General features: G+C 49.3%; 1 protein-coding gene and 1 long non-coding RNA gene across 2 annotated transcripts in view; both read right to left on the bottom strand.

Annotated features, from left to right (window-relative positions):
• LOC146440471 (uncharacterized) overlaps positions 1 to 19,201 on the bottom strand; it is a 48,240-nt gene extending 29,039 nt beyond the window's left edge. The window contains exon 1 of the long non-coding RNA XR_014851160.1: positions 2,010 to 19,201. This is a non-coding gene — a long non-coding RNA (uncharacterized LOC146440471). The remainder of the gene's footprint in view (positions 1 to 2,009) is intronic.
• XKR6 (XK related 6) overlaps positions 1 to 20,131 on the bottom strand; it is a 182,478-nt gene extending 162,347 nt beyond the window's left edge. The window contains exon 1 of the mRNA XM_085057144.1: positions 19,319 to 20,131. Coding sequence (XP_084913270.1) covers positions 19,319 to 20,052 — 734 coding nt within the window. The 5' untranslated portion in view covers positions 20,053 to 20,131. The remainder of the gene's footprint in view (positions 1 to 19,318) is intronic.
• Between the last annotated feature and the right edge of the window lie 2,947 nt (positions 20,132 to 23,078).

Raw genomic sequence — 23,078 nt, 5'->3', positions numbered from 1 at the left:
TTTCGATGGAGATACAAGAATGGTTTGAAGCTAAAAGAGGGGAGATTTAAGTTAGATGACAGGAAAATTTTCCCTGTGAGGGTGGTGAGGCCCTGGCACAGGTGAAGCTGTGGCTGCCCCTGGATCCCTGGAAGTGACCAAAGCCAGGCGGGACAGGACTTGGAGAAACCTGGGATAGTGGAAGGTGTCCCTGCCCATGGTATGGGGTGGAATGGGATGATCTTTAATGTCCCTTCCAACCCAAACCATTCCATGACTGTAAGAAGAGACATCATAGTTTTATGCACTAAATAACTTCTGTCAACAATCCTAAAGATCCAGTTGTGATTTGAGAAAATAAATTAATTCAGTGGGAAAATGCCATTAACTGCATAACACGAACAGGCTGCAGCTACTTGGAATTTTCCTTCCTACAATGCAGAATCACAGAAAACCCTCATGATCCTGAATTCAACTGCCTTTTCCCTTTGTTTCCTGCTCTTATAAACTCAGACAAACTTCACAGAAGATTTCACACTGCCTCTTGTTGAAGCAATCATATTCCTCAATTCATCCACCAGCTCTTCACCTTCTCCCTCAGCCACTCCTGCACTGCCAGCTCCAAGGCATGAGCCAAACCATGTTATCCAGAGGCTGCAATCAGACATAAGCTGTTCCTTTTAAACCATCACCTCAGAGATCAGTCATTATTACACCACTTGGTAGCCTCCCAGGGCATATTTAGCCAATATATCTTCTTGCAGTGCCCACACTCCTTTCTCAGGGCTTGCCCCTTCCAGGATTTTTCTTCAAATCCCAGAGCTGGGATCACAACCTGCTGCAGAGAAATCTGTGGGGACCTAATTCTCCCCAGAGCCTGAAGAGAGTTAAAGTGGTAAAAGATGAGAAAAAGGGGAGAAAGCACAGCTAATGACTCATCTCAGAGAGGAGCTTTGCTGCTGAAGCTGTTCCTGGTAAAATCACCCTGTTCATCAGCATGTGCATTCCATGGGGGAGATGGGGTTTGATCCAGAGCAAGTCCTGTTTTCCTTGGGTTTCCCTCCTCCTCACAGCTGCTCAGCTCTCTGTGCACCAGCTGTAGACAGCACAGGCGTTTTTAAAATGCAAATTTTCTCAGTTTTACCTTCTCAAGAAGGTGTCCCTGCCTATGGCAGAGGGTTGGAACTAGAGGAGCTTTAAGGTCCCTTGCAACTCAAACCATCCCAGGATTCTACAATTCTGTAAAATCCTTCTCACTAAAACACATTTCAACTGCAGAGTAAATAAGACAGTCACACTAAAAATTCTGAGAGCACAAGAGTATTTTCTCTATACATATTCCCAAAGTACAATACACACAGAATATAATTACCGAATAAAATTATCATTGAATGCAACTGTCAACACTGATACCACAGTGAAGCTGGAAAACTTGGAATATTCAGTACCTTGCTTCACTTAAAAATAAGAGTGTCCACAACTAACTTATGGAAAAGTTTTTGGTGCAAGGGTATTTGCTCTCTCTGCAAGGGGCAGAAACTCACCCCACTGGTTTCAGCTCTTAAGGGTATTTTACTATGTGTATAACTCAAGTAATCCCTATTCCACAGAGGAATTTGCACAAAACCAAAATAAACTAAAAAAAAAAGCCCCAAATAAAACAGCTGTAATTGTCCCATTTTCAATATTTGCAGGAAAACAGTTTCAAGCCCTCAGAATTCACAGAATTGTTTGGTTTGAAAAGGAACTTGAAAACCATTTAGGTCCAAACCCCTGCCCTAAGCAGTGAACCTCTCACTAGAAGATCCTTATGTGTGAATCTCCCTAATGAAAACAGCAAGAAGACACCAAACAGAGCAAAATTTTCCAAAAAAAAGCACTGAAGAAAATTTTGTCAAGCTCCAAAAACCCCTCAAAGGACTAAAGCATCCATCGTGGGCTATTAAACACACACCAGCTCCAGCTTGGGAACTTTCAAAGCCACAAGTGCCAGATGATGGCACTGAACCTGGAGGAAAATCAGGACGTACCTGCCTGCATCCAACACCTTTCCTGGGCCACCTGTGTTATTTTCTGTTCGCCATCAGAAAGACGATAATGAGCTGCACGGTGCTTTGGCCTGAGATCTCTGAAGGTACTTTCCTATACTGCCAGAAAGGCTCTTTCAAGCATTGTGAACTGTTTTCAGTAGCTGGTAGAGTTTAAAAAAAGAAAAAGAAAGGTATTTTATGCTTAAATCAGAACTACTTTAAAAACACCAAACATCGCTGCTGCTTTGTGGTTCCTTCCTTTAATTCCAGCAGCTATTAGGGATCACAGGGAGCTGTGCACAAAAGCTGGTTATCCCCTGTCACCCTGAGTTCTGAACCGTTCAGGACACAGAGTTACTTCTTTAATTCACCAAAGGCATGGCAGAACAACTGCAGGACACCCCAGGAAAGGTTCCCATCAAAGGCAGAGCAGAGTCGGGTCGGGAAGGATGGCACAGCAAACAGCCTCATTTAGATAATCCCACTGGTCTGACCCAAAGAGACACAACTTTATCAGGTGACAGAACTCCTGTAGGGGGGGAAAAAAAGAGTGTGAGATCACAAACTGACAAAAGCTGACTTTGCTGACTGAATCCAGAGGTTTTAGAAGTGTCTGACTCTTCACTGCTGAGGATGGATGGGAAAGTGCATTGAGGGAAATAACGGCTACACCACAGAACTGGGTAAGCAGCCTCGTTTAAAGCAGGAATTTCTGTTACTACTTCTATTCCTGTGATTAGGAAGAGTAACAGATATCCTTTAATGGGCAAATAATTTCAGTGTTATCGTCAGAAGCATCAGTCAAAGGACGTGAGAGCAAATTTTATGTCTGGGATGGTGAATTTCCATGGTCATTCCCTGCTCCTCTGAAGAAGCTGTTCTGAAATCCAGTAACAGCACTTTCAGTAAAACCAGCCTTAGTCTGTCAGGCTTTTAAGCTGCATTTCTACTATGAACCTTGTCTTTTATTAAAAATGCAAAGGTATCAATGCTCCAAGAACTTGAAACTTTCTGAGGTAAATCCAGCAGATGATGCTTGAAGGGCAGGGAGAGCCAGCCTGGGACAGATATCACATTCCTTAGGTGATCCAAGAAAATCAACAGGGATCAAGGAAACTCTGAAACCTGAACGACCTGAAAGGAGGCTGTAGCCTGGTGGAGGTTGGCTTCTTCTCCCAGGTAACAAGGGACAGGATGAGAGGAAATGGCCTCAAGTTGTACCAGGGGAGGTTTAGACTGGAATGAGGAAGAATTTCTTCACCAAAAGGGTTGTCAGGCATTGGAAGGGGCAGCCCAGGGAGGTGGTGGAGTTCCCATCCCTGGAGGTGTCCAAGGAATGCCTGGATGTGGCACTCAGTGCTCTGGGCTGGTGACAAGGTGGAGATCAGCCACAGGTTGGACTCGATGGTCTTGAAAGTCTTTTCCAACCTGAATGACTTTGTAATTCAAAAATTCTATGAAAGGCTGAACACACTCCCACAGAAGGAAAATGGGTAAAGAGCAGGAAACAGATGAGGGGCAATGTCAAGGGAGGAAGACAGGACAATCCTCATCTCAAGGGTTACTGCAAAGTTCCACAAGCCTTACAAACATGAACACAAACTTGCAGTTAAACACAGAGTTAGTGTGCTACTGAAAGATTTCCTCTTGAGAAAGGGACTGGAAGAAAAATAAGTATCATGAAAGGTGTCTGACCAGTAAAAATCTCCAGTTTTATGATGGCGAAATTGCTCCTAAGGATGCAGACTTATTTTGAGTGACTAACAGATGTTTTCACTGAGGATTTAGGACAGGAAGAATCCAAAAGCACTGATAATGACAGCCTAATGAAGCTTAGTCCTCAGTTAATTCACACAACCAATTAATACCATACCCAGTGGAAAGTGGGAGCAAGGCAAAGACCCTTTCACTGGCAGTAAGGATCACTGCTAGGCAAAATATCCTGGCTAAGTATCATGGAATCAGGGAATGGAATGGGTTGGAAGGGAACTTAAAGATCATAAATATGTGCATTTTCATTCTTAATTAGTGCTGTGGTCCTTGATGGGCAGTAATTTCACAGCAACACACAAGGACCCAACACCAGGTCCCAACCAGGCACAATTCCCTAATCCCACCCTGGCTCCTCCAGCAGTCAGGATCCCTAAAATAGCTTTCTGCTCAAGTGACACCCATATTCCATGTGGGAATCATCTCTAAATAATGGCTTTTCAATTAGTACATCCTCATTCATCGATTCCTACTTTAAATTCTTCAGCAGAATTATTCCAAAATAAATATTCCAAGCTAACAGGGTGATTTTCTCACCGTTTCCCCCAAAATGCAGTTTCAGGATGGCAAAAGCAATTCACTCAAAGTAAACGGGGTAGATGTGACCAGCCTAGTGTTAGGAGTGTGGCTTCACAAACAAATCCCCTAATCCCCTGAAAAGAAGGGGGAAATAATCCAGTCCCAGGCAAAGAAGTTGGCAAAGCCACCAAAAACTCAACCCCTGAATTCAAACTCCCCGCCGCAGTTCTGCAGCTCCCGACAATTGCAGGAAATTGGAAAAGTTGTCATTTTTTTCCTCAGACAACACACTTAAATATCAACAAGAAAACTAAAAAGAGTTAGAAATAATTTGCCCTCGCTGCTAAAAAACTGGTCACTTCCCAGGAATTGCAAAGAGCTGGTTCCCGGTGAAAGGAACAGCAGGGAATTACAGGGAGATCTGTGTGTTCAAACAGAAAATTCAGTGGTTTGTTGCAAGCAGAGCTTGAGCACAACCAAGAAAAATAATGAGAGCCTTTAACAAAGCTCTAATTGTGCAACAAGCCATACCAGGGGAAAAAGTACCCAGCAAAACCCCAAATATTTTGATAAATGGAATTATTAAACTCCAGAGCAGTAAAACAAAGACTAAGAACACAAATGGTAATAAAGCATCATTAAAAGTGCTGTTTTGAAGCACTGCTGAAGCACAGGTGAATGTCAGGTTACCCAGGCAGAGTTTTGGTACTACAAAGCAGTGTTTAATCTGATTTTTTGCTCTCCTGAATTTCTGAGTGGAAGATATTCCCCTTACTTAGGGATAATTTTTGTTTTCCTATGAGGATATGTGGGTTTTTTCAGCCCTTTCTGAGACATGGGACACTATGAGAAAGGACCAAGCAGTAAGACCAATCCCACAGGGGTCATTTTTCCCTTGTGTTCACTGCCTGACAAACAGATTTCAAACTGGGTTTTGCATCTCCATTGGAGAAGCCACACCAATTTCAGAGCAAGCCGAGGAAATGCTGGAGAATATTTGAATTTAGGGATGCCAAGATTTTCACACAATCAAACCAGGGCAGATCAACCGTAATTTTTTGCAAAATTATAAATGACACCTGAAGTCCTGGCTGGCTTCACCTACTAAGGGATGATTAAGCTGCAAATCTACAATTATTTCTAATCTTAAATAACTGATAGGATTTGAACTCCCAACATACAGTAGCTCAGATGTGATATTACTGGGAGCTTTTTGAAGCAAATCAATAACTATTAAAGCTGGATCCCATCAGCTACCACCAGGTATTAGCCACTTTCTCAATATTTCAAGGATTCAGTTATTCTTAGCTACAGTTAAAGTAGTAAAATGAAGTGGTCTCATACTGACACTGCGATAAATACGAGATTAAATATAGAACAAATTTATTACTCCCCGAAGTCCTACTGAGTGTCCTGATTTTTTTCTTTTTTCTTTTCTTTTTTTTTTTTTTTCTGTATCCACAACAATCTGGTTTACTTTGATGTTTTATTATCCCAGATCTAAAGCTGACGATTGAGAAGCAAAGCCCTGCGCTGTGGTTCAAAGAACCCAAGCCCAGCCACGCCGGGGGAAGGGAAAGAATTCCAAAGGGAAGGTGCGGATGGCGGTTACAGCCGTCATGCCCCACTTAGAGCAAGTGGCACTCACAGGCGACTGATTTGTGACACTGAGCGTGTGTGACACGGCGCAGCACCCCTGGAGTGCCTTGGGCTGCCAGAGGATCGTGCCTGCAGGAGCTGACTTCTAATACCCCGCGCTTTGAAGAAAGCGGAATAATCAACCCATTTTTTAAGCGCCAGTTTGAAGGGCTCCGAGGAGTTTTAAAGGAAAGCAGTTAATTACTTGGCTGGCTTTAAAAATAAATTAACCCACAAATTGGAGGCTGGATGGGGCTGGGGGATGATGGGTGACCCCAGAAGTGCACGGTTTTGGTTCGCTGCACGTCCTGAGCTCCCAAGGATGATCCCAGTTTAACCCCAGCGGATTCTCCCTGCAGAGCAAAGCACTCTGAGGAATTGCAGGAGCAACGAACCACATCCTCCTCCATCAGCATCTGAGCAGGATGAGTCCACAAGGACACGAGGGTTTGGGTCTCAGCTGAATACCCTGGAAGTGTTCAAGCCCAGGCCGGATGAAGCTTGGAGCAACCTGGTCCAGGGGAAGGTGTCCCTGCCCATGGCAGAGGGTTGGAACTGGATGAGCTTTAAGGTCCCTTCCAACCCAAACCACTTTGTGATTACATGATTTAATGGCGTGTCTTGGTATTTCTCTGTTCTATTCACCTGGGATTCATCCTTAAGCATCAATTCCAAAGTGGCCCACAGAACATAACTCTCCCAAAGGTAATAATGATGATTTAATGCAATGAAGGGATCTGGGCTCCACTACTGGTGCACACATAAGTCATAAATAAATTTAGACCCTAACAGGTAAACCTGATGACCATGTCCAAAAGCTCTAAGTGGATTTTGCTGGAGACTCTGATAGGCTGGATACACCTGCATAAGCTTGGAAAAACAAGCCCATACCCTCATAATAAAAATTAACCAAAGTTATGGGAGTATTTTCCTTGTGATGTTGCATCCTTCTGGGCTCCTCCTTGTCTATTATGGATGCTGTTGCCTTCAAGGCTCAACCACCACAGGATCATCCCCAGTCCTCACCTCAAGCAGCACCACTGGAATCATTCCCAGCTGGCACCCTGAAGGCAAAAGCTGAAAGCCAAGAATGCCAAGAAAGCTTAACACGACAGAAACAGCCACACTATGCCAGCCCATCTCAGAGCCAGAGGACAAATCCTGCCACTACCAAGCTCCCAGGAGGAGATGTGGCCACTGAGGATGAGTTCCTGGCAAGTGAGATGAAGAGGGCTCTATCCTTGATCAGTGCACATGGTTGCATTTTGTGAGTCTCTCATTCAAGGGAGCAACGTGAAGCAAAGGAAAACATGGAACCACAAAAGGGGAAAGGTGTCCCTGCCCATGGCAAGGGGGTGGAACGAGATGATCTTTAAGCTCCCTTCCAGCCCGAACCATTCTGGGATTCTCTGAAGGCCTCTGGTATCATCCCAAAGCGAGCTGCAGCACATTTGGGGCTGGAGCCTTTCCCGGCGTCAGCGGCACGATGCATTTACGTCAGCGTGTGACAAGAGGCCCGGAGTGACAAGGACTAAGGTAAGATTAAGCATTCAGGAGCAAAGCATGTCCTTCACTAGAACAAGGGCGCCGAAGCCTTATCGCGCTGCCTTTCGGCACAGCCACGTGCCCAGGCACAGCCTCAACCTCCAGCTCCGGGTCGGATGCACATGACTTGGCAAGGCACTGCTGCAGCTTTTCCCAAGGAAACCATTCCTTTCCAGCCCAGCTGTAACAAATGCTGGGAAAGAAAGCCCCGAGACAACCTCCCGCTGCACTGCCGACGTGTCGGCGTGACAGACTCGATGTGGTGACTTCACACCCCGACGTGAGCAAATTTCCTTCCTTTTTTTAAGTCTTCCACGAGGGAGGAACTGATGGATTTCTGCAGTTGGTGGTACTCGGAGAGTCGTTGGCGCACACTGTTCCAAATTATTTCCATTTCTAATTAATATTCATAAACGAGCCACAATACTGCGCTTTCCATCAGCCGTCACACGCCACCCACGCTAGATGAAAGGACAACTACACGAGATAAGCAGTTTATTGGATCAAAAGTCCTCTTTAGATGAGGAGACAGCTACTGCAACAGCCTCCAACTGATAGCATCCCATCACATGGAGGGAGTATCAGCAAATCTCCCTCTTTAAACCCCGAGATTCAGCACACAGAATGCACAGCGCAATTATTATGTTAATTTAGCTGCATTTTGCTGCCTGCTTGAGGCTTGAGCTGGAGGGAGGAACTTGGGTTTGAAGAGCTGCCACTGAAAATGGGCTACTTCAAAAAACTCAATTGACACCCAATTATACCAGCAGCGTTTCGAGTTTAATCCCCTGGTGTCCCTGTTGTCAGCACTGCTGCCTCACCTGGCTGGTTTGGGGGCAAGGACTTTGCCCTTCAGCTTTTGCCTTTACCTGCCACTGCCATTTTGCTCCAGCAGGATCCTGGAGAAGCTTTACCTCCCCAAACTTAGTTGAGGTGGCAGAAAACAAGGATCTCATCTGCTTTCACAGATCAGGGCCTGGGAATAACAGACTGGCTGCAGCTGCTGTCCACTTGTCCACTACTCCTGCGTGGACAAGAACTTCATCAAAAAGGCACCTAACACTGACATCAAGCCCGTGGAGGATGACAGAAAACACTGAGACTGTAACATCCCATTCACCCCTCTACACCTGATGGGAAAACAGTGTTTCCCAGCTTTAAACTGAAAGAGAGTAGAGTTAGATTGGATATTAGGAAGAAAGTAGGGTGGGGAGGCTCTGGCACAGGCTGCCCAGAGAAGCTGTGGCTGCCCCTAGATCCCTGGAAGTGTCCAAGGCCAGGCTGGACAGGGCTTGAAGCAACCTGGGATAGTGGAAGATGTCCCTGCCTGTGGCAGGGGGTGGAATGGGATGATCCTTAAGGTCCCTTCCAACCCAAACCATCCCAGAATTCTGTGATTAAAAGGATCAGAAGAAGGTGCATTGCCTGCTGCTCTCCAGAGCTGTTCTGCTGCTCATCCAAGAGGGACCCAAACAGTCTGCCCAAGAAAAAGCATATTTACACCCATTGCCAGAGAGGGAAAGTATAAATATTTCCAAAGCTTTATGAAGGCTGGTACTTACAGTCATGCTTTGAAAGGGAAAGAATAAAGCAAAATATTCAATTAGAAAAAATTACTATAATTGCAGGTTCTATTTTATCCCTCCATTAAAGCAATAAAGTGCCTTGAAATATTGCTGAGCTGGGATACAGAGCTTAGTGCTACTTAACATATTAATATACATCCAGGGGGGTTAATTTAATTTAGATCTGCATGAGGGTCTTCTCTCCTCCCTGGACCCTACAGCCTCTCCCTACACTTCCAGCTGGATATCCATGCATGCTTCTCCCCCATTCCAAGGGATGGACATGCAAAGCTGAGGTTGGACATAAATTCTGACATGTGACACACACCTCCAGAGCCTGAGGACATCAAGCACATCCATGCATAGTTCCACACGCAGATTCCCAGTTTAAACCATGTTTGCCTGCCCCTCAAAAGCTCTGATGCCTGAATATTTGATTTTCTGTTCGAGGAAAACGTCCAATTCCTGCTCTCTGAACATCAAACAAAATCCTCTCGGAAATGTAAAATCATCCCATTTTGCTCTAATAGCACATAAATCCCATGGGAAGGGATTTGCTGTTGAAAGTCACTGAGCAAGGAACTGCTGAGGCTGAAGAAGGAGCTCTTCCTCCCAGCCTTGGCTCTCTCCATGCTTTCTCCACACTATGGTGCCACAAGCTGCAGTTTTCCGAATATAACCTCGCTCTTCCCTGCGACAGAAGATAAGTGAATCTTATTTTAGGGAGCCCTTCATCCTTTTAATTAAACAAATTAATATCACTTCTCCGTATCTCACAGCCTCCATTATCTTTTGTGAACTCCTACAATTCTGTTGTAAAGATATATTGAAAAAGCGCTAATTGAGATAATCTCCGGAATTCAAGAGTTGCTGTATTTTTAGCCATGTTTTAAAACTATTTTCCCTTTGTTTCTGGAATGCCTCCCATCCTTCCTCCCATGCCAGACTGTTTACATTATTTAAATGCCTTCTGCTTATACCACTCTTTACAATTTTTACTTCAACAACATCGGCCTCCGTTGCTCTTTTTTCCCTCGCTTAGACATAACTGGGATGAATTCCAATCCCAAACTCAAAACCACTCCTGGTGCTTTACTGCTGTCTTCTGTGTTTGGTAGATCAGGCAACGTACTCCTGCCAGTCCTGTCATCCAGGGTTGCCTGTGTGGGGGATTCAAGCATGAGGAGTTAAATTGATCTTTTTTTACAAGAGGAAATGGGAGAATGGTGATTTTCCCAAATACTAGAACTTTTTAAATTCACAGGGATACTTGACTTGCCCCTGCTTTAGCAGGTGGTGCTGAGCCACCCCTCTGAAAGGATGGAGGACCCATCTCTCCTGGATTTTTGTGGAGAGTTGTAAAGTCCAGTGTGTCCATCACAGAAGCAAAACATGATCCTGCTCCTACAGAAAACCCCACAGAGCCCCATGAGCTGAGGGAGGCTCCAGCAGCTGGACATGATCCTCCAGCACTGGGGTTTGGGTTTTTCCCACAGGTTTAATTAGAAAAGTGATACAGGCACCTCCAGCTGCCAGAGCCTTCTGCATCGTGGCTCCTGAAGAGTTTTTAATAAGAGTTCTGCCAGAGCAGAACTAAGGAAACTTCTCCCTCATCCAGCAGATCTCCAAAGGTAGAAGATGTGATGCAGCTCAGCAGCTGACAGAGATCTCCTGTGTGAGCTGAAATCTCTGCAGTGTCCATTTAAACTTGTTCACAACAGGCTTGGCTTACCTAGTACCGATTCACAGACCATCTGCAAGGCACTGAGGCAGCATTTAGGACAGATTCCTGTCTTAGTCCAATTTACCATGGGATTTTGGGACAGGGAGAAGATGCCTATTCCCTCAAACCATCCTGTTGAGAAGATGCCTATTCCCTCAAACCATCCCATACAAAAGGAGTACTTAAAGGATGTGTATAAAGAAGAGGGAGAGTGACTTTTTACATGGACAGACAGTGATTGGACAATCAGGACTGGTTTTAAACCAAGAGGAGAGATTTAGGTTAGGTATTGGGAAGGAACTGTTCCCTCACCAGGGGTGGTGAGGCTCTGGCACAGGTTTCCCAGAGAAGCTGTGGCTGCCTCTGGATCCCTGGAAGTGTCCAAGCCCAGGCTGGACAGGGCTTGGAGCAACCTGGGATAGTGGAAGCTGTCCCTGCCCATGGCAGGGGGTGAAACAAGTTGATCTTTAATGTCCTTTTCAACCCAAACCATTCTGTGACATGATTCTATTCTTTGATAACACAGGGATATTTCTTTGGGATGCAAAAATCCTGCTGCAGGTAAACCAAATCAGAGCAGAGGAAGAGGAGGTCACGATAAAGGCTCTGGGCTTGAACACAGAAGGTTTCAGCAAAGCTGCCAATTCTGCAAAAGATCTTCTGTGCAGCTGAAGTCACTTAAGGACAGACTGTGAATATTTCATAGGTGAACCTGAGCTCTCACAGATTTCTGAAGGAAGGAGACGTGAGGAGCAGCACAGTCTTCAGGTCCCATTATAGTTTTGGGGACACATTTGATATGGCCTTTTGCTCTATTTTTTTGTCCCTTGGCCAAGATCTGGTTTTGTTCCTGGTTCAAGACATGGAAGTAAGGAATAAAACACCCATTTATACTGAAATAACAGAAGTCCATCAGTGAAATTTGTCAAGGGATGGACAAACAGCAACTCCTGAGACTCCTCCTGAGCACTGTAAATGTGGTTCCTATGCCACAGCAGTTCCATAGAACCAAACACAGGCTGAAACTGGAATACAAGGTGGTGGGAAATACAAATCCCAAGTGGGGAGAGTGGCAAAAAAAAAAAAAAAATCTGTCCATGGAGAGATGCAATGGACTGCTCCCGGCTATTCTGGGACACAGCCAAATGTTCAGTCCCACAATCCAACAGATTTTGGGAACATCCTTGACACTGCAGCCCAAGGATATGGGATGTGCCTGATGTTCTGCCCTGCAAAGATCAAGCAATTCTGCTCCACAGTGTTAAAAACACAAGGTGCTCCTCCCTCCCTCACACTGCTGCTAGATTTGAGGATCTTCTAAAGATCCTCCTCCCCTGGAAAGCTCTTTCCCCGTTTTCCTGGGATGCTGTTTGGAAAAGCATCTCATTGCCCTAAAGCATCATAGTAGACTTGGCCATCATTCTGAATCCCAGCACATCAGAAGAAGGTGGGTCAATGAAGTGACAATATTTGGCACATGTTCTTTGCTTACGCCTTTAATTACAATTTAATTTTCTCTCCAGCAAAGCTTTACTCTGACTCACAATTCCTCCTGCCTAAAAGCTTCCAGGTGTTAAAACACTGCCTTGTACTACTGCTGATTTTCACTACAGTCAGGTGGTAAAAATCAAGTCAGGATTCAAGGGAAATAAAGCAAAATGAGCACAGAGTGAAGTTGTGTGAGGGATCCAGACTTCTCCACAGGCTCACCTTCGTTCCCCAAGGAAAATTACACGTTTGACGTCCCATTTCTGCTCCTTGCAGTCTCAAGGCAGCGCAAGCAGCTCTCCTCCAAAGAGATGCTTTATCACCATCAGTTCTCCCTCCATCCTTTTCATTAAAAGAAATGCTCCCTGAATAACCTACATTTGTTCGGAGAGGAGAACCACTGCAAGGAATAAAGCTGGCTCAGTGCAGCTGAAAGCAAAATGGAAGTGTCTGGAAAGGTGGAAAATAGAGAGCCTGGAATTTTAACACACAGAAAATGGTAAGCCATCTTTCCTCCTTCCCTTGGCACCCTGCCTCCCCTCCACCAGGAAAGGCATTGCCAGGCTGCCACTGGCATTAGAGATAAAGCCATAGGGAGAGTGGGAAAAATAATAAAAACCAGCTATTTTTCCTGGAGTTCAGCTAGAATAACTGAAAAGGGATGTTGTGGTCAAGGACCATGTGGGTGTGAGCATTTAGGAAAGCAGCCTGCAACACAACTTCAAAGCAGTTGGGTTGCCTTCCAGTTTTTGGACTCCTGGAGATGCTGTCCCAAAAATACCTTGCAACAGTGTCTTCACCTTGAAAGCCACGGAAACTTAATGCTGGTTCTAGTAAGAACTAAGTCAGGTCACCAAAGCAGTTCAGCTTCCCCTTCCTCCTCCCCAAAAACCAGGGCAGGGAGGTGAAGAGCTGCTGCTGCTGCACAGCCACAGGGCACCACATGGCTCTTCTTCAACAGCATCCAAGAGGAAACCAAACTCTAGTTTCTCCTCCAGATCCCACTCCTCCACCTGCCCAAGCCATGCTGTCTCTGCAGAAACGCCGGGTCGCATGGGAAGCAGAGCTCCCAGCAGGTCAGGGCAGGATATTATTCCTCCCAAGGAAAGGTTTGGAGAAATCTCTGCCCTCCCAGGCTGGCCCAGCAGATCTGCTCCAACATCTGTGGTTGAACCCCCTCTAGTGGGAACCACTCAACAAGACACAGAGCATCACCACCAGCTGCCACCCATGGAGACCCCACTCAAGGGATAAAGCTTTTTTCCCATCATTAGTATGGTTATTATTATTATTATTTCCACTCTCTCACAACCTAAGTACATTATAGGTGTCATTGGATCTCTACACCCACAGCCCATCACTTCCTTCTGGAGATCCTGTACCAATGGGAGCAGAATGGATAAGTTTTTTGGGAGAACAACCTCGCTGGAAAAAAATACAAAAAGTTATACCCCAGACCTGATTTCGTAGGGAGAACATATTTATCATCTATCCCAGAATGTCTTCCCTCTGCCAACTTGTCAAAAGCTGACAAAACTCCATACTATAAAAGCAAGCTGTTAAAACTTGGCTAAAAGGAAAAACTCAGCTGCCAGACAAGCTAACCAGAAAAAGCTGAAAAAAATATTCCAACGTGCCAGGGAAGGCAGTGAATTTACAGAAAGGCTCTACAGAGCTGAACATCCCAAACCAAGACAAGAAGTCTGCATTAGGTCAGCAGCTTCTTGTTCATCTGCTGTTTGACAAGCAGATGGCTCCCACTTTGAGGGCCTTGGGCAGGGAATTTAAGAGTTATAGCTGCCTGTATTTCTAAACTATCCAAAATAAGGTGTCTCTAACTCACAGACAAAGTATTTTAGGAGAGCCTGAACCCACTCAACACAAAGTCATTAAATGCCACATATTCCATTTAAACCCATTGATTCATCCGTCCACCTCCGAAGATGAACAGCTCACAGATTTGGTCTTTCCACTAATAAAAAAGATGCCAACTCTCTGCTTAAATGTTAGGAATTTCTCATCATGTACATATACAACACAATTTTTAATGTCACAACAGTGACAAGGGTTGTTGTGGTTTGCTTGGGTTTCTTTCACAGAATGTTTTTCTCCTAGATATGTATTCATATCTGTTTCAATAACAAACCTCACAAATACAGCACATTCAAGCCCAAAACTCACCATTACTGACTGTTTAACAGACACGGAGAGATTTCCAGCTGGTCAGCATTCATTTGAGCTCAAGCTCCACATCCCGTTAATCCAATGGAATCCAATAATGTTTGCTTTAATAGCACGGCGCAATGCGAGGGACTTTCCTCTCTAAACCCCATATTCCAGGGCAGCATCCATGACCCAGTAACCCACTTCCAGCAGAGGTTAACGAAAGGTACATCAGACAGGGAAGTTCACTCCTGTCATTCATACAACCTGTGCAACTACTCAAGATACCAAAACTTCTACTTCTCCTGAATTGACACGGCTGAACAGCTCCAGCACAAGCAACAGCCCTGTCTTCGTCGTGTTTTCAGCAAAACCACAGCATCCCTCCTCGAGGAACAGCCCTTGGCAGCTTGAAGTGCAGCACCTCTATAATGAGCATAACGAGCCCCAACTAGCATCCTTCACTTTTTGGGTAGTCTGGGTGAATTGTTCAAGTTCTCAAAACAATCTAAGATTTCAGAGGAAAGGTAAATATTGTAGGTTTGTTAAGGTGAAAACCCCAGGAGCTGAGCTTTACTGGTGGGAATGGCATTGGAGATCAGACTACTGGAATCTGTTTTAGATCAGACTACTTCCAGGAAGAATTCAAAATATATCTATGTATACACACACACACATATGTTTTTACTATTTTTCCAACAGCCACTGTAGACAGACAGTATTAACACATCCTTCAGATCCCAGAAGAACTAAAAAAAAACCACAAAAACTCTAGGAATATCACTAAGCCCCCCCCTGTACTCTCACTGCCCCCTCAGCCCTCCTGCCTGGTCACGATCCGCCCTCTGAATACGACACAAACAGCAGACAAAGCCCCCATCCAGACTGCTCCAAAACAAGCTCCTTCTCCCACAATCCCGACAAAATGAACAGACAGCCTTGCTAAAATAAGATCCCAATGTATATTTATATTTCTGCCATAAAATGCTATTTATTCACCATCTTATTGGCGAGTCTTCCCAGTATTTACGAGAAGAAGCCGCCACAGGAGTTGTGTCATCCCTCAAAATCCAAACGCAGATTTACCTAACGTATTCAGGATGAGAATCCCTGTACTACTCCAACCTGCCCCCTCTAATTCTCCACGACTTCGCTCCCAGCTGCTGAGCAACACCCACGACATCCCCTACGTAAGGTACGATCCCCATTACGCTCCAAGCAGCGGCAGCGCGGATCTGTGATCCCACAGGAAGCCAGGCTCGGAGCATTACGCACTGAACTTACGCTGTCCTAGGTTTGCCTCCTCCATCCCCACGTCTAAACTTCTGCCCAGCACGCAGCGATTCCGCCGCAGGCAAAGGCGGCCAAACCAGCGCGTTCCAGTATTAGTGCCATCACCACATCCGAGATTAATTTCAATGGCGTTGGCAATAGCTGTAGTGAGAATGCAAAAAGATACCCTCGTGGAGGCTGCTCCACGATCCCAGGAAGTTAATTCTGGCTCTGGTCAGATATTGGGAGTTGGCTCCACGCTGTCCAGCGTGCCTTAAACAGCAGGAGCTGGGAGCTAGTGGGATTAGAGATCAACAGGAGAGAAAGCTTCCTGGTTTCACCTAACATGATCCGGGCTGCAGCGCTTGTCAGTCCCCTTTGGCATTCCCAGCCCTGCACAACCTCTGAAGCAAACGTTTTTCCTCTGCATTAACGTAGCAGGGAAAAGTCTGGGCAACTTGAGCTTCGCATCTTCCTTTTACCCAAAAATCACCACCCCACATTCACCCCCTCTGTCCCTGCCGGCATCACTTCAGCATCCCCCTCCCCACACGCTCACTCGAGCATGGTGTGTTTGTGCACAGCTAAAATACAATCGTTTCTTTTGCCTGACTCCAAGAAAGGAAAAATCCAACTTGCCAGAGGAGCATCTGCATTGAGAACTGCTTTTGCTGATGGGATCAGCACTTGGGAGTACCAGGGGAAGCAGCAGAAAGGGTCGCGGACCAATTCATCATCCTCGCACGCACCACCCGCAGACATCCCCCTCCCGCCACCCCCCAGCCCAAATCTCGGCCATAAAAAACCCATAAAAATAGAATAAACCCCCAAGCAGAAGTTGAGAACAAATGTGCTTTGAACGCTGCACAAATGACATTGAAGATGCATAAGAAATATGTATTTGCTGTTGCACTGCACGATTGCATGGGCTGGTTTCCTACGTACACATCTCACGCACCCTGCCCACGCAGATCCCCTCCCCTCCACCCCCGCGGCTTCTTCAAAAAAAAATTGGGAAAATAAAAATCTTTGATCCCTAAGGATTATTTTAAAAGCTACCAACCCCAACCGACCCCCACGTGGAGTCTCTTGCCTACAGCCTGAGCCATCCATGGGGTGGAGAGGGTGTATTCACCATCCTGTGACACAATCCAGAGTCATCCCTTTGCCCCTTCCCCAAATCTCACAGCCCTTCCAGGTTACCAACCCGCGCCCCAGCTCAGAGGATGCTGGGCCACGCCGGGTCTTTACAGCTGTCCTTACACCACCTCTTTCCGTAAGCCCGACATGTCTGTGGCAGTGTTTGCATCCACAGGCTTTCATCCTGGAGAATCCCTCCCTGCCTCCTCCCACCTCTCTTTTTGGGGAGGATAACGTAATTTCCAGCTTGCGCTGGAGGATGCTTTTTTATTCCTGCCGAGCCCGAGGTCATTTCCCAGACCCGTCCTCCGGCCAGTGTCTCCTCCACCCCAGGACCTCTCCCTCCGGCGGGGAACAGTCCCTTATCCCTGACCTTCAGCCTCACACCGGCAGCCCCACCGCCGCCGTCCCCACCGAGGAGGTTTCTCCTTTCTCCAAAGCCACAGCCGAGGCATCACACTGCGTTTTTCCACTCCCACCATCCGCTCCATCGGTTCGGGGGGAGACAGGGAGCCGGCAGCTCCCGCTCCGCCAGCTGGGGAGAGGCTCTCGGGGATGGATGAGACCCTCACCCCCTCATCCGTATGGGATCCGTGCCAGGAAGACATCAACCCTTTGGAATCAGCACGTCCCAGCGCTCGGCAGCCACGAGTCCCTCCCCCCGCAGCCCCTGCATTCCATGGGGTCTTTTTCTGGCTGCTCCCTGGCTCCAGGAGGGGGGTGGTGGGGTGAGTCCCCTCCAGGGCCACAGCACCTCCCTCTGCAGTGCTCCGAGGGTCACCCCCAGCCCTGGGCCTGTCAGGAGGAGCAGCTTCATGACCCCCTGCCCATCCTGCCCCACGTCTGTGGAGCAGCAAGAGCCCACCCCATCCCTGAGAGGCACCATCCACATTCCCAAGGAGCTAGAATCCCCTCCATCCATACCATGGGGTGCGCAGAGATGTGTCCAATCCAAGCTGTGAGGCGACACCATTCCCTTCTCCCCTGCCCCACACGCTCATTTGGGGGGGACATCTCTCTCTGCTCCCTTTGGGGCTCCTCTGAGTGAAGAAGGGGTCACCCCACATCTCCACGTGAGGAGCACCATTCCATGTCCTGCTTGGATTAACCAACCCCACTCCTCCCACCTCAACCCACAGACACATTTTGGGGGAACTTCTCTTCCCCTCAAATGTCCCCTCAGCACAAGGGGGGGCCTTGACACCTTCTCCATCATGGGGAGCACTGGCAAAGGTCCACCTCAGCCCATGAGGTGACAATGATCCCCATGTCCCCCTCCCCAGCCCTCCAGGTTCATTTTGTGGGAATCTCTCCTTCCTTTGGGCCTCTCCTCACCCAAAGCTGGATAGACCCCCAAATCTCCCCTCCTTCTCCACATGGCAGGCACTGCACCGACCACAACCACCTCAGACCACGAGGTGACACTGACCCATGTCCATCTCAAACCACAAGCTGACAACAACCTCCATCTGCCCCACCTCAGCCAGGGACAGCAACCCATGTCATCCTCAAACCCTGAGGTGACACTGACCCACAGCAGTCCCACAGCAGCCAGGGGACAGTGATCACCCTCACTGCCACGAGGTGACACTGCCTTATGTCTGCCACAACGTAAAAGCAATGGCCATCTGGTCCAGCTCAGCCAGGGGACAATGACCCACCTCAGCCTGTTGAGATGACACTGACCCCCATCTGCCCCACCTTGTCCAGGGAACACTGACCCACATCAAACCCTGAAGTGACATTGATCCACCTCACACCAGGAGGTGACACTGATCCATGTCCACCTTGAATCACGAGGTGACACTGACCCATGTCCAACTCAAACCAGGTGCTGACAACCACCCATATCTGCCCCTCCTCAGCCAGGGGACACTGACCCAGGTCCACCTTGGACCACGAGGTGACACTGACCCACGTCCATCCTGGACCACGAGGTGACACTGACCCACGTCCATCCTGGACCACGAGCTGAGAGCTCCCCACCTCATCCAGAGGACAATGACCCATCTCAAACCAGGAGGTGACACTGACCCATGTCCACCTTGGACCACGAGCTGACAGTGACCCACATCCACCTCAAACCAGGTGCTGACAACCACCCGCACCTGCCCCTCCTCGGCCAGGGGACACTGACCCACCTTGGACCACAGGAGACACTGACCCAGGTCCACCTTGGACCAAGAGGTGACACTGCCCCCCGTCCATCTCAAGCCGGGAGGTGACACTGCCCTCGTCCATCTCCAGCCGGGAGGTGACATTGCCCCCGTCCATCTCAAGCCAGGAGGTGACACTGCCCCCGTCCATCTCCAAGCAGGAGGTGACACTGCCCCACATCCCCGCCGGACCAGGGGCTAACTCTGCCCCGCGTTCCCCCCGCACCGAGCGCTCGCTCCCCCGCTCCCGCCCCTCCGCGGCCGCGCTCCCCGACCCAGCGCGCCGCCCGCCCCGCCGGGGGCCCGGCGGAGTCCCCGGCCGCCCCTTACCTCCAGACCTGCCCCATCTGCAGCAGGTGGATGACGGTCTGCCAGACCCAGACGGAGATCCTGCAGAGGCGCTGCGCCCCGGGGGTGACGGTGCCGGCGGCTCCTCCTACCCCGCCGGCGGGTCCCCCGCGCCGGCCCGCGGTCCCCCCCATCATGGGCGGCCCGCGGCTGGTGAGCCCCTGCACGGCGCCCAGCCCGCCGCCCGTGTAGTCCTGCACGAACCAGCGGAAGCTCAGGATCTGCACCAGCACCGAGGGCAGCAGCACGAAGGCCAGGGTGAGGCCGCACCACAAGTAATCCCGCCGGCCGTAGTGGTGCAGCGCCAGCCACAGGTCCGTGCCCACGTCCCCCAGCAGCACCAGCAGCGCCAGCACGATCCACAGGCAGTCCAGCCACGGCCGCTCGGCCGCCTCGCCGCCCTCCGGCGGCCCCTCGGCGGCGGCGGCGGGGGGGCGCGGGGCCAGCGGCTCGGCGGCGGCGGTGGCGGCGGCCGCCCGCCCGAAGAGGTTCCGCAGGCAGGCGCTCCGGCAGCCCCAGTAGCAAGACGACGTGTTGCAGCAGTGGCAGATGTGCAAGGAGCTGCTCGCGCCCGGCTCCTCCGCCACCTCGGCCGCCGCTGCCCCGACGCCGCCGCCCGTGGCCGCCGCCGCCTCGTCCAGGTTGTGCAGCTGGGCGAAGCCGCCGCCGCCACCGCCGCCGCCGCCGCCGCCGCCGCCATCCGACTTGGCCGCCATCTTGCTGCCGCCGCCGCCGCGTCCCCGGCCCGTTCGCCGGGCGCTCGCTCGCTCTGCCCCCCCCGTGCCCGCTCCCCCCGCCCGCCGCTTCCGGGGGCGGCGCTTCCGCGGCGCGCGGGACGGGCCGGGGCCGCCTGGCGGCGACAGCGACCGGCGGCGGGGCTGGCGGGGCCGGCGGGGAGCGGAGCCTCCCGCAGCCCTGCCGAGGGGAGGGACAGCTCGCACCGGGGCGGGATGCTGCCAGCCCCGTCCCGCCTGGCCTGGGGGACTCGCGGGGATGAGGCCTGGAGGAGGGGAGGCTGAGGGGAGAGCTCACGGCGGGCTGCAACTTCCTCGTGAGGGGAAGAGGAGGGGCGGCGCTGGGCTGTGCTCTGTGGTGGCGAGGGACAGCACCCGGGGGAATGGCCTGGAGTTGTGTCAGGGGAGGCTGAGGTTGGATGTCAGGGAAAGGTTCTGCTCCCAGAGCACTAGAAGAGCTCCCAAGGGAATGGTCACAGCACCAAACCTGGCAGAGCTCAAGAAGCACTTGGACAATGCTCTCCGGCCCAGGTTGGGGTTGTTGGGGATGGTCCTGTGCAGGGCCAGGAGTTGGACTGGATGATCATGGTGGGTTCCTTCCAGTTCCGCTTATTCTGTGGTTCCCTGGACAAGCTGTGCCCTCACAGGTCTGAACACCGTCACAGGGAAGAATTTCTTCCTGAAATCCCATCTAACCTTGCCCTGTTTCAACTTGCAGCCATTCCACCTTGTCCTGTCACTCCATGCCCTTATTCAAAGTCCCTGTCTAGGTCTCTTGGAATCCCTTTACAGAATCACAGAATCATTTAGGTTGGAAGAGATCTCTGAGATCATAGAATCCAACTATTAACCCAGCACTTCCATAATCACCCCTAAATTGTATCCCCAAGTTCTACATGTACACGTGTTTTGAAAACCTGCAGGGATGGAGATTCCACCACTGCCTTGGGCAGCTGTGCCAGTGCCTGACCGCCCTTTCCATGAAGAATTTTTTTCCGCATATCCAATCTAAACCTCCCCTGGCACAACTTGAGGCCTTTTCATTGAACCACAGAATCACAAAGTCAATATGTTTAATATGTTTGAGTCCAACCTATGACCAAACACCACCTTGTCAACCAGAGCATTGAGTTCCACATCCAGTCATTCCTTGAACGCCTCCAGGGATTATGACTCCATGACCTCACTGGGAAGACTGTCCCAATGTCTAATCACCCCTTCTGTGAAGAAATTCTTCCTAATGTCCGACCTGAACCTCCTCTGCTGCCAGTTAAGACCTAGGCTCTAAGATCTCCCCAGGGTTCTCTTCTCCAGGCTGAACAAGCCCAGTTCTCTCAACCTTTCCTCATAGGAGAGGTGTTCCATCTCTTTAATCATCTTCATATCACAAGATCTACACAGCATCATAGAATTTTCTGATTTGGAAGGGACCCACAAGTCCAACCCCTGACCCTGCACAGGATATCCCACCAATCCACCCTGTCCCTGGGAGTATTGTCCAAACACTCCTGGAGCTCTGGAAGCCTTGAGGCCGTGACCATTCCCTGGGGAGCCCAGCCACCCTCTGGGGAAAGAACCTTTTCCTGATATCCACCCCAAACCTCTCCTGACACAGCTCCAGCCATTCCCTGGGTCCTGTCCTTGGTCACAGAGAGGAGAGATCAGAGCTGCCCCGCGTGAGGAAACTTCAGCCCCTGGTGAGGTCTGACCTCAATCTCCTCCAGCTGAACAAACCTAGTTCATCACTTTTCACATGAGACCCTTCACCATCCTCCTGGCCCTCCTCTGGACACTCAAAAAGTTCCATTTGCTGCTGACCCCACCCTGCTCTCAAATCAGTTCCCCAGTATAGTGTCAATCTGTCCCTGTCACCTGCTCAACCTCAAATCCCAGCATCACCTCTCTACTTAGTTCACTCTCAGCCAGGCTGCTTTCCACCTTCCCACCTCCAGCAGCTCCTTGGTCCCTGGCAGATGCAGGACCTCCTCTGGGTTCATTTTTGCCTTTTTCCTTCCCATGGCTGTGCTGGGGAAGGGGAGCTCCTGCCCCACCTCATCCCACAGGTCCTTCCCCTGTACTCAGAGGGTGGTGGAGCACTGAAACAGAGAAGCTGTGGCTGCTCCATCCCTGGAAATGTTCAAAGCCAGGTTTGGAGCAAGCTGGGATAGTGGAAGGTGTCCCTGCCCATGGCAGGGGGTAGAACTGGATGAACTTTAAGGTCCTTTCCCACCCAAAATTTTCTGGGATTCATTCTCTGTTGATAACAGTGTTTTCCAAGCACACCTTGGCACCCTGACCTCACACCACCTTGTTGCCTTCTCAAATCCCCCACCTCAGTGTCTTCCTAACACAGGGATTCTACATCCCCTCCTCTGCTTTTTGTCATTCCTTTACCCACTTTGGGGAGCACTGCTTTTCCCACCCTGTACTCACAGAGTCAGGCAGACTCTCCAAGGGCTCAGCTCTGTGCTGGAGAAACCTCTGGCAGGCAGAGGAAGCAGCTCCTGGCTCTGTTTTCGGGATCTGCCTGGAGCTAAGCTGCACCCCAGGCAGCTGTTTCATCGGAGGAACCACTGGCAGTCTGGGGAAGCCAAATTCCAGGTCCTTTTCCCCCAATCCCATGTTGCACATCTGTTCATTCATCATATCCATCTTTTCTGAGCTGTCTTGTGCTGTCCTCTGTAGGTTACAGTCTCTACTCTTTTCCATTTGTGGTTTTTTTTCCCCCATTCAATAAGAGGACTCCTTCCAGATGCTCCTTCTCCAGCTTCTGCCTCTTTCTGGGGAGTTTGAATTCTACCTTTTCTCCCTTTTTTTTTTTTTGGTCTTTAACTGTGTCAAAATATCAGGGCTGAGAGTTTCAGGGCTCCAGAACTGGCTGCAAAAGTTGCTGCTTTGCAGTCTAAATTTCAACATGTGGAAAAGAAAAGAAACAACTCCAAGAAGGTAGAAAAATGCATATAAAGTGCAGATAAAATGCTTTTTCAGGGAGGAAAAATTAATTTAAT

This window comes from Lichenostomus cassidix, chromosome 3 (assembly GCF_008360975.1).
Source record: "Lichenostomus cassidix isolate B80296 chromosome 3, HeHo_3.0, whole genome shotgun sequence".
NCBI lineage: Eukaryota > Metazoa > Chordata > Aves > Passeriformes > Meliphagidae > Lichenostomus > Lichenostomus cassidix.
This window is presented reverse-complemented; position numbering and strand designations above follow the sequence as displayed.